This window comes from Xiphophorus hellerii, chromosome 11 (genome assembly GCF_003331165.1).
Source record: "Xiphophorus hellerii strain 12219 chromosome 11, Xiphophorus_hellerii-4.1, whole genome shotgun sequence".
In the NCBI taxonomy this organism is placed as follows: domain Eukaryota; kingdom Metazoa; phylum Chordata; class Actinopteri; order Cyprinodontiformes; family Poeciliidae; genus Xiphophorus; species Xiphophorus hellerii.
The window spans coordinates 29,056,618-29,072,403 of NC_045682.1; the positions used below are offsets into that span (position 1 = coordinate 29,056,618).

The following is a 15,786-nucleotide window of genomic DNA, read 5'->3' on the forward strand; positions in this document are numbered from 1 at the left end:
AATAAAAGTTTTCATAAATGATCTGACTGCTGGAATTTTAAATCTAACCTGTGAAAATGAATTCTGCTGTGAAGAGTTAAGCTCAGCTCTCTGCAGGCGTGTTTAAAGATGTTTTTGAAATTGTTTTCAAAAACAAATTCCAGACTTGTTATGTTAGCAATTAAAGAGAGAACATTGATGATGACTGATAATAGAGTCACGTGTGTTTGCAGCACGTTTAGGGAGCGGCAGCTGATAGTTAAGACACAACGGCAACACGAACGCCTCACGTCTCTGACTCGCTGCACGCTGAATGCTAGAAATACTTTGATAGTTTGGCTGAAGTCAGCACCTCGCAGAAACACATCTAGTCACAACATTTTATAGACAAAGACCAAAAAATGTTGAAGGAAAATAAAAATGATTCTGAAAGACTTTATTAACTGAATGGTTTAATAAGTTATTTCATTTTATTATCTTTATTTATACAGCAACAATATTTTTTGCCACAATGCACTTTACAAAACAAATGCTTGCTTTATTGATATAAATAAGTAGCTAGCTAACTAGCTAGCCTTGTATCTAGCTAGTTCAGTCCAATCAGATTCAGTTTGCTGTTGATTTTTTATGTCAGTTGGTAAAACGTTTTCTTAACCCTAACATTACTTTGTTCAAATTTCTCTAAATTTGAGCAAAACACATTCAGTTTTACCGTCAGCAAAGTAACTCATATTGATGGAACTGGCAGTATTTTTACAGATACACAGCATTTCTTTAGCTGGGTACTTTTATATTTCTTATCTATAAACATAAATTTCAGCCTTTTCTGATATTTATGAAAACTTTTTAATTAGTAAATAACGTTTTGTTAAAAATGTCAGTAGTTCAGTTTCTAAAGAACAATATGATTTTTTTTTCTTTTCCCCACAATTTTGTTTAAATGAAGCAATCCCAAAAAGAGATGGCTCATATATTTATTTCATACCATTTGTCAAAATATGCTGCAAGCTGTAGCAGTTCAGTTATGATTTGTTCTCTAATGTTAAAAATCTCTCACTTTTAGAGACAGAATATCTGCTTCATTAAATGAAATTGAATAAAAATCATAAGATAATTAGTTTGAGTCAGCAGAAGACCAAATAATTATTTCCCTTCATTGCAAGTCCTTGTAGTTTAAGTGTGAAAATTTGTATTTATTGAAATGATTAAAGCGTTGTTTTTCATTACCTTTGACCCCTACATGTCCTCTAATCATTTATAGACAGTGCGCAGCTCGACCTTTAACCTGTGACCTGCAGGAAAACACACTTGGACATCCGGGAGCTTACTTCCGGGTTCGGCCTCTGTCAGCTGACCAGGGAGCAGCCAATCAGGAGCGTCCTTCAGAAGTAAATAAACTGCGGCTGTGAGTTCATGTGTCAGCTGGCTGCAGGAGGAGCAGAGAGGAAAAAGCGCAGGAAACATGGAGACGGAGAGACGCGGTGAGTTTCTGTCCAACCTGCCGTCATAAAATCCGCCTGAAAGTTATTTAATAAAAACTCTGCGCCGTTTATTGGCTTCTTTATGGATTTCTATGATTCTGTTCTCATAGAAACAGAATCAAGCATTTCGCTCCGTGCTTCTATTTTCTGTAACATTAAAAATACATTTAAAAACCTTCCACTGACAATAAAAACTAATTTGATTTGGTTTAATGGGCTTAATCCAATTTACTTGACATTTGAATTTCCTGTTGGATTAATTTTTCCATCAGCAATGAAGCCTGGAAATGCGTCACAGTTATGACTGTTTATTGTATTCCTTATGTTGAAAATAAACATTCATTTTTGATTATTTGTGGCGTTGAAATAAAACTGTTGTAGTGGAGAAAGACAGAGGTTTGTTTTTCAGTGGTAGTTTTAGATAATAATTATCTAATAGATTTGTTGTTAAAAATAATTATTAGTTGATTTTTGCTTCATTTTTACTCTAGTGATTCGTTAATGTGATGGAAAAATGCACATTCACTGTAAAGATGGATTATAATAGGATTATGTGTAATCCTGCAGCTCTGATTTTTTTCCAGACAGCACTTAGATGATTATTGTACCATGAATAGATTAAAAGAGATATTTGAGGACATTAAAATAATAAAATGACGGCGCAGCAACAAGTCACATGCTTGTGTGGAAATAACAGGTAGTCTTTTTGTGTAGCAACTACTGCAAATGTATTTTTATTCTCCTAAACCTCACCAGGAGAATGGCAATAAAACCATGAACTAAAACATGTTTTTGGTCATTTTCAGTTCAAACTTTAAGAATAATCCTTCAGCTGTCGGCCATGTTGCCCCTGCAGACCTACTTCTTTTGGTCTCATGTGGAGACGGTGACCCTGTCCCCTACATTCATGCTGTTGTGAAACTGACCCAGTTTGAAACACTGTTTCTGTTTGTCTGCAGAGACGGGGAGAGCCGAGAAGAGCTCAGCAGGCAGCGGCCAACAGGTGAGAGCGCATCTCCGCAAACTTTAATGTTTAACACACAGAGTTCATTTAAAACAGAACAACTATTATTACTGCTGCTGATAAAATGCTATATTACAGTATAATAATTTAATCTATTAATTTATAGTTTGATGAAAGTACACTGCAAAAACACAAAATCTAACCAAGTATTTTTGGTTTAGTTTCTAGTGTGAATATCTTAGTTCACTTGAAATACAATGAAACTCACTTAAAGGTAACGTTTTAGCCAGATTAGATGAGCTTGTTTCAAGTTAATATTTCCTTAATATTGATTAAAAACTTCTAGTTATAAGTGAAATAATCTCCCAGTGGAACAAAACATTTTTCCCATATTATAAGTTATATTGTTCTACTGGTAGATTATTTCACTTATACTAGTAATTTTTCATCAATATTAGCTGAAAAGTTTAGTTTTATTTCTAGTGTTTTGAGATATTCACACTAAGCTAAACCAAAACTACTTGGTGAGATTTTGAGTTTTTGCAGTGTAGAATAAAAATGTTAAATTTAGTAGAAATGATAAAAAGGTTTTTACTCATTTGCTCAGAATATTACATTTTTAACTTTCGGCTGTGTAGCTTTCGGTTAGCTGGTTAATTTTTCAAGCTAACTGCTCTCGTTGCTAGGCAACAGTTTGCTAACTGTGGTGATAATTTATTTAATGTCATTATTTTAGTGTTGTATATAATCTGTGAGGAATAAAGACGGCTCGCTGCGTTGTGCTCACATCTGATTTTAATATTTTTGACTGTTGGATGAATTTTGTGAAATAAATCTCCGTTTCTGTCAGAAAACAATCTTCAGTTATGTAACAAGTGAAGAAGCAGATTGTCAGTTTCACAAAAGGCCGAGTCATTAATCTGACCTCTTATTTTCATTTCTTCGCCTTTTGTCTTTGGGTGGAGTTTGTGTTATTTTCATAATCCTTTGGTTTTAATAAAACCTTAGTTTTCTATAAGAGTACCAGTTGAAATATTAAAAGGTTCATTAATTATATTTGTTTTGTTTCTGCAGCTTTAAAAGTTCAGTTTATGACACATACCGTCTTTATTTCTGCCTTGTCATAATTTATTAATAATCTTTATGAAAATTACTATATTGAAAACCCTCATTTTCAGCTAAATTGGAGGTAAATTATCAATGATATTTATGACAATATTTATGTCGTCATTATTCACCAAAGTTATTATAGTTATTAAAACGAATGAAATAAGAAAAACTGAAATAGAGAAAAACATTTTCATTAACTATATAAATAAAATTTTATCGTTAATGGAGAAAAACTAAAACTAACTGGAACTATTGTCATGCATTTATAAAACATACTGAAATTATAGAAATATTATCCTTTGTTTTGGTGTTTAAGAATCTATTTATTAGCGTTTCAAACTGATGTGAAATCAGGTTTTATTCCCTCAAACAAGCAGTTTGTCAGCTGTCAGTAAATTACATTCACTAGTTTTACATTCAAACGTTGTTAGAAAACTCCAAAATTAAATATATTTTTATTAAAACAGTTTCTTCTGTTGAATATTCATAACCCAATCAATGTTTACATAATCACAATACTTTGAGTTTTTTTAAAATTCTGCTCCTAAAATGAACCAAAGTATGAAAAAAAACTAAATAATATTTAACTAATTAAAACTGAATAAAACAAAAAGTCACAACAAAATAAAACTAAGCTGTAATAAAAACCCAGAACTATTAAAACCTTCTGATTATTACAGGCCTTTATATTTATTTTAATGAGTTTGTTACATAACAACAAGCTCAACCTAACTAGTAACATTTTAAAGTGTTTTCATCGGTGAAGCAGAGACTGAATGATGATTGTTTACAGTGTAATGATGAAGTTAAAGTTTATGGTTTAATTTGGTAAAAATGAAACCAGAACTTTCTGTTCGAACCGAGAGGAAACCCAGAAACACCCGAGGCGGCGCTGTTCCTGCAGTTGCCATGGTTACGGTAGAGGTGGCCGAGGTGAAAGCCTGAGGAATGCGACTGGAATTTAATCCCTGCTGACTGGACGTCTCCCACTGCGGAGAAGGAGAATGTCGTACTGTCTTTGAACGCACCGCTGGACCAACTGTTGGCAGCTGCTTGTTTTAAAGTTTATTTATCACCATTATGCACTGTAAAAACACAAAGTCTGACCAAGTAGGTTTGGTCTGCCTCACTTGAAATAAAACAAAACTTACTTTTCAGCAAGATATAGGAGCTTTTTAAAGTTAATAATTCATTAATATTGATGAAAAAGTTATGGTGTCAGTGGCAGATTATTTCACTTTACAACAGAAAAATATCTTGCTATGAATGAAATAATCTGTCAGTGGAACTGAAACTTTTTGTCAATATTAAGGAATTATTAACTGTAGTTAAGCTCTTGCTGTTATTTGCATGTTGTGTTTTATTTCCAGTGAACTAAGACATGTTTGCTCTGTAATCTGTAGCAGAATTTCTGGTTGGATATTTGGAGTTTTGTTTGCCTGGTGAACGCTAACGCTGCTCTGTTGTTCACCGCGCTGGTTTGTTTTCCAGGAATCAGCAGGAGGACTGTGGGATTCTGTGAAGAAAGCTGCTTTTGTCATCGGATCTGGAATCCTGTTCCTGGCTGCTTTTGGAAACTCACTGACGTGGTACGACCATCACAACACCTAGCTAACGGCTAGCCAGGCTAACGACGACCATCACAGCACCTAGCTAACGGCTAGCCAGGCTTACTACGACCATCACAGCACATAGCTAACGGTTAGCCAGGCTAACTACGACCATCACAGCACGTAGCTAACGGTTAGCCAGGCTAACTACGACCATCAAAGCACCTAGCTAACGGCTAGCCAGGCTAACTACGACCATCACAGCACATAGCTAACGGTTAGCCAGGCTAACTACGACCATCACAGCACGTAGCTAACGGTTAGCCAGGCTAAGTACGACCATCACAGCACCTAGCTAACGGCTAGCCAGGCTAACTACGACCATCACAGCACCTAGCTAACAGCTGGCCAGGCTAAATACGACCATCAAAGCACCTAGCTAACGGTTAGCCACGCTAACTACGACCATCACAGCACCTAGCTAATGGTTAGCCAGGCTAACTACGACCATCACAGCACCTAGCTAAAGTTTAGCCAGGCTAAATACGACCATCACAGCACCGAGCTAACGGTTAGCCAGGCTAACTACGACCATCACAGCACGTAGCTAACGGTTAGTCAGGCTAACTACGACCATCACAGCACGTAGCTAACGGTTAGCCAGGCTTAATACGACCATCACAGCACCAAGCTAACGGTTAGCCAGTCTAACTACGACATCACAGCACCTAGCTAACGGCTAGCCAGGCTAAATATGACCATCACAGCACGTAGCTAACGGTTAGCCAGGCTAACTACGACCATCAAAGCACCTAGCTAACGGTTAGCCAGGCTAACTACGACCATCACAGCACCAAGCTAACGGCTGGCCAGGCTAACTATGACCATCAAAGCCCCGAGCTAACGGTTAGCCAGTCTAACTACGACCATCACAGCACCAAGCTAACGGTTAGCCAGGCTAACTACGACATCACAGCACCTAGCTAACGGCTAGCCAGGCTAAATATGACCATCACAGCACGTAGCTAACGGTTAGCCAGGCTAACTACGACCATCAAAGCACCTAGCTAACGGTTAGCCAGGCTAACTACGACCATCACAGCACCAAGCTAACGGTTAGCCAGGCTAACTACGACATCACAGCACCTAGCTAACGGCTAGCCAGGCTCAATATGACCATCACAGCACGTAGCTAACGGTTAGCCAGGCTAACTACGACCATCAAAGCACCTAGCTAACGGTTAGCCAGGCTAACTACGACCATCACAGCACCAAGCTAACGGTTAGCCAGGCTAACTACGACATCACAGCACCTAGCTAACGGCTAGCCAGGCTAAATATGACCATCACAGCACGTAGCTAACGGTTAGCCAGGCTAACTACGACCATCAAAGCACCTAGCTAACGGTTAGCCAGGCTAACTACGACCATCACAGCACCAAGCTAACGGTTAGCCAGGCTAACTACGACATCACAGCACCTAGCTAACGGCTAGCCAGGCTAAATATGACCATCACAGCACGTAGCTAACGGTTAGCCAGGCTAACTACGACCATCAAAGCACCTAGCTAACGGTTAGCCAGGCTAACTACGACCATCACAGCACCAAGCTAACGGCTGGCCAGGCTAACTACGACCATCACAGCACCAAGCTAACGGTTAGCCAGGCTGAGTGGCAAAATAATTAACAGAGGAGACAAAGGCAGGGAAGGAATCATGACAGAAACAAAACGGCTGGGTGAGTCGGAGCTGGAAAGACCAGAATCCTGAGTCTGGAAACTCTGGGTTGGTCTAGTCAAAGCAAAACTTGCTGCATGAGAACATAAACATTATAAGAAAAGGTGTGGAGTTTGATGGTAGAAATCTGGGTAGTAACTAGTTACAGTTACTCAGGAAGTTTTGAGTAACTTTTTTGAAAAAATTTACTTTTAGGAATATTTTTACTATGCTGTACTTTTTACTTTTACTTTAGTAATTTTATTATGAAGTATCTCTACTTTCCCTTCCACTTTTGAGATAATAATAATAGTAATAATAATAACAATTAATTCATAGGGACAGGAAATGGAAATTAGCCAGAAGCTGAAATCTGTCACATTCTCATGTAAATAATCAATATTAATCTTTACAATAAATAAATATATAGATCTACAATTAGACCAGAGGAGGATAGAGAATACAAAACATTCCTCAAATAAAAGTAAAAAGTATTTGGTAAAAAGTCCGACTCAAGTACAAAGTAACTGATCATTGATCAATCATTTAATGTAAATGACATCATCAGATGGACGAAAACATAAAGTTAAATTTGAATTTTGGTATTTTAAGAACTCAAATGACAATAAATCACATAAGAAACAAACAAAACGTAAAATCAGACAAATCAAAAATGTTTCCAAATCATTTTGTTTCAGTAAAAACTTGTTAAACTTCAGCAGAAGCTGCAGGTTTGATTCTGATTCTGATGAGTTTCTGGTTAAAACGTTTGATTTTCATTCAGTTGGTAGAAAATCCAGAAATTTGACTCAAGAGTGAAAATACTTCATGATAAAATTACTCAGGTACAGTGTAGTAAAAATACTCCTAAAAAGTTTCTCCAGTAAATGTAACTAGTTACTACCCAGCCCTGGATCAGGCATATTCTAATGATGCATAGATTATTATTATTATGATAGAATAATATTTACTGCTTCTGTTTGGACCACAGGTCGCGTTATCGGAATATTTTCCGTATTTTGACCGGTTATCTTTTAAATGATGGAAAAATTTGAATCCCGTCGGTCATTTGACAGATTATAATTCACACCCCTGATTGGTGAACACAGTAAAGTGTTCACCTACCCTAAAATCAATCAGTAAAAAATCCTTTCTGAAAATCACCTCATGGACTCTGAACTAAATGTTGGAGAGTTCTGGACCGGATTCTTTGGAGCGTCTGGTGAGGAAGAGCATTAAAAACCTTTGGTTGAAATGGAGCCTTTAATTCCAGACCAGAGAAACTAAAGAGATGCAACTTTGTGTTGATCCATTTAAAGTGTAAACATGCGCCGACGGTAACATGCGCCGACGGTAACAGGAGCCGACGGTAACAGGAGCCGACGGTAACAGGAGCCGACGGTAACATGCGCCGACGGTAACATGCGCCGACGGTAACAGGAGCCGACGGTAACATGAGCCGACGGTAACAGGAGCCGACGGTAACATGCGCCGACGGTAACAGGAGCCGACGGTAACATGCGCCGACGGTAACAGGAGCCGACGGTAACATGAGCCGACGGTAACAGGAGCCGACGGTAACAGGAGCTGACGGTAACATGAGCCGACGGTAACATGCGCCGACGGTAACATGCGCCGACGGTAACATGCGCCGACGGTAACAGGAGCCGACGGTAACATGAGCCGACGGTAACATGAGCCGACGGTAACAGGAGCCGACGGTAACATGCGCCGACGGTAACATGAGCCGACGGTAACAGGAGCCGACGGTAACAGGAGCCGACGGTAACATGCGCCGACGGTAACATGAGCCGACGGTAACAGGAGCCGACGGTAACAGGAGCCGACGGTAACATGAGCCGACGGTAACAGGAGCCGTGCTGCCGGTGCAGCGCTGTAGATCTGCTGTGATGTGCTCCATCTTCCTGGTTCTGATCCAGAACGCTGCTTTAGTCTGACTTCCTGGTTTTAGTCAGAACTCCAGCAGCAGCTGCAGGATTGATTTGTTTGTGTCACTATGGAGAAAATGTTAGATGTGACGGGATCTGGATTCAGGTTCAACCAGGTGAATATGAACTATTCTGCATCAAAATGCGGCTCAATAACCGACGATAATATGATTATAATTTGACAGGTAAAAACAGAACATGACAGATTTTTGATGCTCTCTGTCAACATGAGGCAGAACAAAGAAGTCTAGCGCCACCTCTGGTTTGGACTAAGAATTTTTCACTATAAAATCTGAATGAAGGATAATTATTGTATGAATCTGTTTAATAGTTTTGGTTCTGTGAATCATTTTTATTTAACAACAAAAATGATTTCTATTATAATCAGCATCACTAATAAACAGGTTTTATATTTTTATGCAGGTAATAAATTTTCCCTCAGTTAATGTTTTTCTCACACCCAGATTGAAACAATATTTAAATAACAGATATTAAATATTAGACATGATTTTTGTGCATTTTATGAATGAATGTTTTTTGTTATGATGAATTTGGTGATGCTTTAACCGTTTATGGTTTAGTTGTCTGATATAAATCGGGTTTTTCTCGTCTTTTCAACAACAAAATCAATTAAAGAAGCTGAGTGACCTCTGACCTCTGGCTCCAGGCATCTTCAGAGATTCTGGGGAGCTTCAGGAGATTTCTGGCAGAAGTTGTGGACGAAGGTTTACCTGCAGTTTGAAGGTCATGATGCTGCTTTGTTCTTCTTAGGTAAGAAAATTAATGCTAGAGAATCAATATTCCAGTTCTTGTTCCCTTTCAGGTCAAAGGTCACCGATCTGAGGCTGAGATGAATATTTTTATTGTCAGTTTGTGAAACCATCAGGTTGGAGAATCTCTATCGATCTGCGTCCGTCAGATTTATGACGGAAACAAAACGTAATTTAATCCCAGGAGTTGTAAAAGAGGACTAGATTACTGCCGTCTGTCTGAGAAAAGGGAAAGGTCAAAGGTCGCTGCAGCTTCATGAACCGGTTTATTCAGATGTCAGCTGGGTCAAAGGTCAGATCCAAAAACTTTCTGGATTTTCTATCTGAAACAGTTGCTTAAATATCCAACTCATATTTTCTTCTAAGCAGTAAATTACGATTACGAAGCAAATCTTAGTAATAATAATACAATATTTTATATATATTTCTGTATTTTATTGTGTATAATATCAGCTCCAGAAACTTGACCAGCTGCACAGATTTAAAACTAATTCAGTTTATAATTTAATTAAAAAGTGAAACTCATATCTAGGGACATTTCATAAATTGGAATATTATTGAAAAGTTTATTTTAGTAACTTCATTCTGTTCTCTTAACGCTGAAAAATCAAATTCACAGCGAGAACTAAACCTGTTTTCTGATAACTTACAGGGTTTGGATCCTTAGGAATTTATTTTTGTTGGTTTTTCTCAAACGTTTTAACCAGCAATGCCCAAAGTGTGGCTCGGGGGCCCATCACGGCCCGCTGAGGGATTTTATGCGGCCCTCCTGACTTCAGTCTGATACACAAGTTGCTGCATATGGATTATTTTCCATCTTTTACGGAAATGATTTTTATAGATAAATGAAATAAAAATGAGGCGCAAAAATAGATTCCCAACAATTCTGTTTTCATCTCGACTTTAGAGAAACTAGAACCTCGAACATCGACATTTCCTGAAACATAAATCATCTCCAGGTCAATCAGGTTGAAACTAATAATAATATCTACGATGATTAGATCTATTTTCTATTTTCAACAGAAATCCGAATATTTGGTTGATTTAAATCAAATTTGACATACAAAGGCCCAATTTCAAGGCATGAAGTTTATTGTTTCACAACATTTTGGACCCGGTTTGTTTCATCTGGGACAGGAACCATGCTGGCCCCGACCTTGGTGTTCTGGATGCTGAACGGCCTGCTGCTGCTGGTGGACACGTCTGGGAAACCGTCCTTCATCACCCGGTACCGGATCCAGGAGGGCAGGAACGATCCGGTAGGTTCAGGTTCTGGACTAATCGACTGATTCTCTAAACCGGAGAGATCGCACAGAATCCGATTAAAAAACCAGAGCTGTCGGTTTGAGGCGTCCAGCCGCACCAAGCGGTTTCACTCGGCAGCGTTCGGACTCCAGACAGAAAGTCCAGTAAAACGTTTGAGTAAACAAACATGGCCGACGATGCAGAAGCGCAGCGACGGTTTGGATTCAATTGGAAAAGACGAAACAAACCCAGAAAGTTTTGGACTAACGAGTGACGGGATGAGAGTCGATCTGTTGAATTAAAATGATTTTCTGTTCATTTTGGTTTCAAATTTAATTATGATTCAAGTTTTTCTGTTTTTCTGATTCCACTGAAATTAATGAGCACAAAATAACAGATAAAGCCACTAATTTTAAATCTCACCGTTTGAACCAAATATCAGTGAATGTTTTACTAGTCAGAGCTACAGTCTACCTCAGGGGTGCTCACAGTGCGGCCCGGGGGCCGTTTGTGGCCCTTGGATGAACTTTGTGCGGCCCTGTGACTGTAATCTAACAGCAGCACAAACGTGGCCTTCCAGGAGTTTTTGTAATTTTTCAGTTTAATGTAAAATACAACACAAAGATTTTTTTCTCTCATAAAACATTTGAGTGCAAAATTCATCCCATTTATCTAAAAACAGCAGTTAGTGGAAGAAAATTCATATTTTTGTTATGAAGAAGCTTATTGTTATCGTATGCTAATGAAGCTGAGAAGTTACCAGATTTATTAACTCGTTTCTGCCGATGTTCCTTGAATAAACTTTCACCTCGTTTCCACATTTGGTCTCTGATCTCTGCCGGCACGCTGGGTTACCATGGTAACTGTCCTGTGTTTGGGGCTCCGCTTCCTGATTGGCTGCTGTCACATCCAGCAGGCGGTGCTCTCACTCCTACCGGGGAAAAACCACAGGATGTGATAATTCAGGACAATCCAACATGCTCAATAATCCCCATTCTAGATTTCAGATTCTAGATTGGAGCGACTCGGCATTCTACCGACCCGATCATCCTTAACGCGCGACGGAATTAAACGATAATCTTAGAACATTCTCAGATTATCAGAAAGGACATCGTCGGCACATCGTTCTGCCGCTGAGCAAAGTCCAACTCTCAGATAAACATTAATGATTATTGATCAGCGATTAGGTCCAGAACACGCTGAGCAGGAAGTTCACCCCCTGATTCCAGCTGCAGTTTTTATATTTACAGCCACTTAGGAAACAAAATGTCTGCCGCTGCGTTTCCAGTCACCTGATCGTTCTGCAGTTTCACATTTCCTGAATTAAAATGTTAAATTTAAAGATATCAAGTTTTTCAATAAAAAGGTTTTTGACTTTCCTAAACTGCAACGGAAACAATTTCACATCAACAGGAAGTTGCTACTGCTGGAGACCACAAAGAAGAAGAAGACAGGAAGTATATCTGTAACGACTTGTGTGAACAAATTTATTCATGTGATTTTAATTTTGTTTATTATTTAATGGAAACATGATCAGAATATGGACAAAGTTTTGATCATATTGAGAAACTAAGAACCTCAACACCAATTAAATTAATTGTTACTTTAATTCAGGTTTTTAAATGAAATAAAATAATTCTGACCGAAATTCACCAACATTATGGACCTGATTTTACATCACAATCAGTTGATGCAGTAAAATAGTTTTTAAGGAAAATAATCCAGATTATTCTTGTTGCTGAGACCAATTTCTTTGAATAAAATTGATTTATTACATAGAAAATCATTTTGAATGTGAATAAAAGTAGAAAAAGCTGCATTTAGCAGCAAATCTTGACATTTAAAATATTCACTGATCTAATATCAATATCTATATCGGTGCAGAAAATGTGTCTGATCCATAAGGGCAGATCTATTCAGACTATTTCTATGTTCTGTGCTCTGAGTGACGTCTTTATTTATTTTACTTTTTATTTGAAATAAATAATTAAACTTTGCTTCAGTTTAGTTTCTGCTCCGACTGAACAGATTAAAGTTTTGACATGTTTGACCAGCTGGTGGCGCTGTTCCAGTTATCACTTTGTGATTCACTTCCTGTCTGTAGCAGCCTCAGGCGTCGGTACCGGCGTGCGGCTTGGTGTGTCCAGCCGATGACCCATGTCTGTTCCTGCAGGTGGACCCAGCCAAGCTGCGGCAGGCGGTTCGGACCGTCCTGTTCAACCAGGTGCTGGTCTCCGGGTCCATGGTGGTTCTGGTCTACCTGCTGGTCAGCCGGACCGGCCGGCCCTGCGGCCCGGAGCTGCCCACCTTCCACCGAGGCCTGATGGAGCTCGCCGTGTTCTCCATGCTGGAGGAGATCCTGTTCTACTACTCACACAGGCAGGATACACTGGGACATACTGGAAATATACTGGGAACCAGTTCCCAAGACCCAGTGGGACATTCGTTGATCCGTCTGTCGTTCCTCAGGTTGTTCCACCATCCCAGCCTCTACAAGCATTTCCACAAGCAGCACCATGAGTGGACCGCTCCCATCGGCGTCGTCTCCATCTACGCTCATCCTCTGGAGCACGTGGTACAGCCGCCATTTTCTCTCCGTTTACCGCTAGTAGATTCACTCAGGATGTTTTCTCCTTCAGTCTAGTCGACCCGGTTCTACTGGAACCAGAACTCCACCATCTGCTCCACCTCCAGCTGCTGTGGTTCTGAGTCAAACCAACCTGTTCCCCTCCTGGCCTGTGGGGGCGCTGCACCAAGAACCACTGAAGGAAACCACACAAAAACCTCTGAAGACATTGAGAGCAACTTCCTTCTTCACCAGATGGAAACAAGATGGAGGCGTCAGATTTTAGCATCTTTGGCTAAAGACCACAAGCTAGCGCTTGCTGCTAGTGCTAGGCTAATGCTAAGACTGCAGAAATAATCAATAATACATGATAGATCCATGATCAATAGAAAATACATCTGATAGTTTTGAACTGAACTCCAATCCAGAACCACAAAGCATTCTGGGAGATGTAGGGAAAAACCTTAGCTGCTCGACCTTTTGCTCTTTGGTTGCCTAGCAACAACCTGTTCAATAACTTGCAGTTTCAGGTTTATTTTTAGATAACTTCTTAAAAATAACCAGCAGGAAGTGAAAATTGGATAAAACAGGAAACGTCACATCTGCAGTTTGACAAGATTTCTGATGTTTAAAACAAAAAATGAATCAATTATCAATATTGACTGATATGGAAACATTATATGTTTTTCAGCCACTGGTTGCTCTGAGGGTTTGGTTGGTTTGACTCAGAGAACCACAGCAGCTGGAGATGTTCTGGTTCCAGTAGAACCGGGTCGACCGGTCCATCAGGAGGTTCATCTGTATTTTAATGCAACAAAATGTTTTTCATGTTTGCGTCTCCCTCAGATCTCCAACATGCTGCCGGTGGTGATCGGACCCGTCCTGCTGGGGTCCCACATCACCACCACCAGTGTGTGGTACTGCCTGGCTCTGGTCAGCACCACCATCTCCCACTGCGGGTACCACCTCCCCTTCCTGCCTTCGCCCGAGTTCCACGACTTCCACCACCTGCGGTCAGTTTGACTCCACCCAACCCGACCCCACGAACCGAACCAACCCCACAAACCGAACCAACCAGACCCCACGTACCGAACCCATGAACCTGACCCCACAAACCCACGGAACCCGACCCTATGACCCCAACCCCAATGGTTCTTTCACTCGTGTTCATTCACAATCATCGCAGATCGTAGGGATGAAACATTAACATCTGTCTCGGGTTTCAATAAGAACAAATTCAAATATTAAACATCTTTTCATGTTGGTCCCTCCAGAATTTAATCAAAATCCGTTTTTGTGAAGATAATTTAGAAATATTTGCAACATTTTGCAATATTTGTGCTTATCACAGTAAATATGAGGATAAGTGAGGTCAGGCTGAGACAGCTGTAATGCTGCCCCCTGTTGGTGGGAATTAGCATCATTTAATGTTTGTGACCAAACATTAAATAATGTTTAATGTTTGGAATAAACTGGAATAAACTCATTAGTGCGTTAGCGTGAAAAAATGCAGAGACCTGTTGACTTTTGATTGAGTTCTGGAGTCTGGAGGGCCACATTAAGGTCTGCGGCGGGCCGAGTTTGGCCCCCGGCCCGGTAGTTGATCTGTGCCTCTCCTGGTTCCAGGTTCAACCAGTGCTTCGGCGTGTTTGGCGTTCTGGACCGGCTGCACGGCACCGACTCCCGGTTCCGGCAGACGAAGCAGTACGAGCGGCACACCTTGCTCACCAGCCTGACCCCGCTCACCCACAGCATCCCCGAAACCCCCAAGAAGGGCCAGTGATGACCTCCGACCTCCCCACTCAGCAGGTCCCGGTCATTGTGGGAGCCTTAACCTTTGACCCCGGCATTGGTAGCTCCTGCAGCGCTCTGATTCGTTAACATGTTAATTATTGGATAAAGGAAATGTTGACCATCTCCGGCTGTAACTTTGTCATGAATCCAGTTAATTGCTTCCATTTTGTCTCATTTTGTACTTCAGATCCAAAACATGCAGAGTATTTTCACAGGAACATTAAAATGTTTCAGAGTCACAAACATTTTCATTCTTTTGTTTCTGAAGTGGAGAATTTAAATCTTTAAAAGACTGAAATAACAGTTTTGTTTAAAATAATGCAGGTAAACAATTTTTTTCGTTAATATTTATTTTGGTTTCATTGTGACTTTTTGTGTTTTCTGTATTCTGGGAATATTAGCATCTTGTTTTTGTGTTATTTTGCTTATTATATGACTTTATTCTTGTAATATTATGACTTCATGGTCATAACTGAAGAGGAAACGTCTCGGCCTGGCCGCTGCTAGTCGACCACAATTCAAACCCAAGTTCATCTCTGAAATATGGAAATCCAGAGATTTCATCTGTGAATTTTATTCCAAAAGTCTAAAAGTTGTTGAAGCAATGAAATGGATTGAGCAGCACTGAGGAAGAGGAAGAGGAAGAGGAAGCCACAGGAAAC

General features: G+C 39.9%; 1 protein-coding gene across 1 annotated transcript; it reads left to right on the forward strand.

The window, feature by feature from the left end:
- The first annotated feature begins 1,292 nt into the window (after window positions 1–1,292).
- faxdc2 (fatty acid hydroxylase domain containing 2) lies at window positions 1,293–15,367 on the forward strand. Its single transcript, XM_032575433.1, has 9 exons — window positions 1,293–1,460; window positions 2,420–2,463; window positions 5,026–5,123; window positions 9,417–9,520; window positions 10,657–10,778; window positions 12,938–13,143; window positions 13,234–13,339; window positions 14,177–14,343; window positions 14,957–15,367. Exons 1-9 carry the CDS (start codon window positions 1,442–1,444, stop codon window positions 15,111–15,113), a joined length of 1,023 nt encoding a protein of 340 aa, XP_032431324.1. The 5' UTR covers window positions 1,293–1,441; the 3' UTR covers window positions 15,114–15,367.
- Window positions 15,368–15,786: the final 419 nt, after the last annotated feature.

Coding starts and splice junctions, on each gene's coding strand:
- faxdc2 (XM_032575433.1), top strand. Junction 2,464..5,025: donor CAGCAGGCAGCGGCCAACAG/GTGAGAGCGCAT, acceptor TTTGTTTTCCAG/GAATCAGCAGGAGGACTGTG. Junction 13,340..14,176: donor CTCATCCTCTGGAGCACGTG/GTACAGCCGCCA, acceptor CGTCTCCCTCAG/ATCTCCAACATGCTGCCGGT.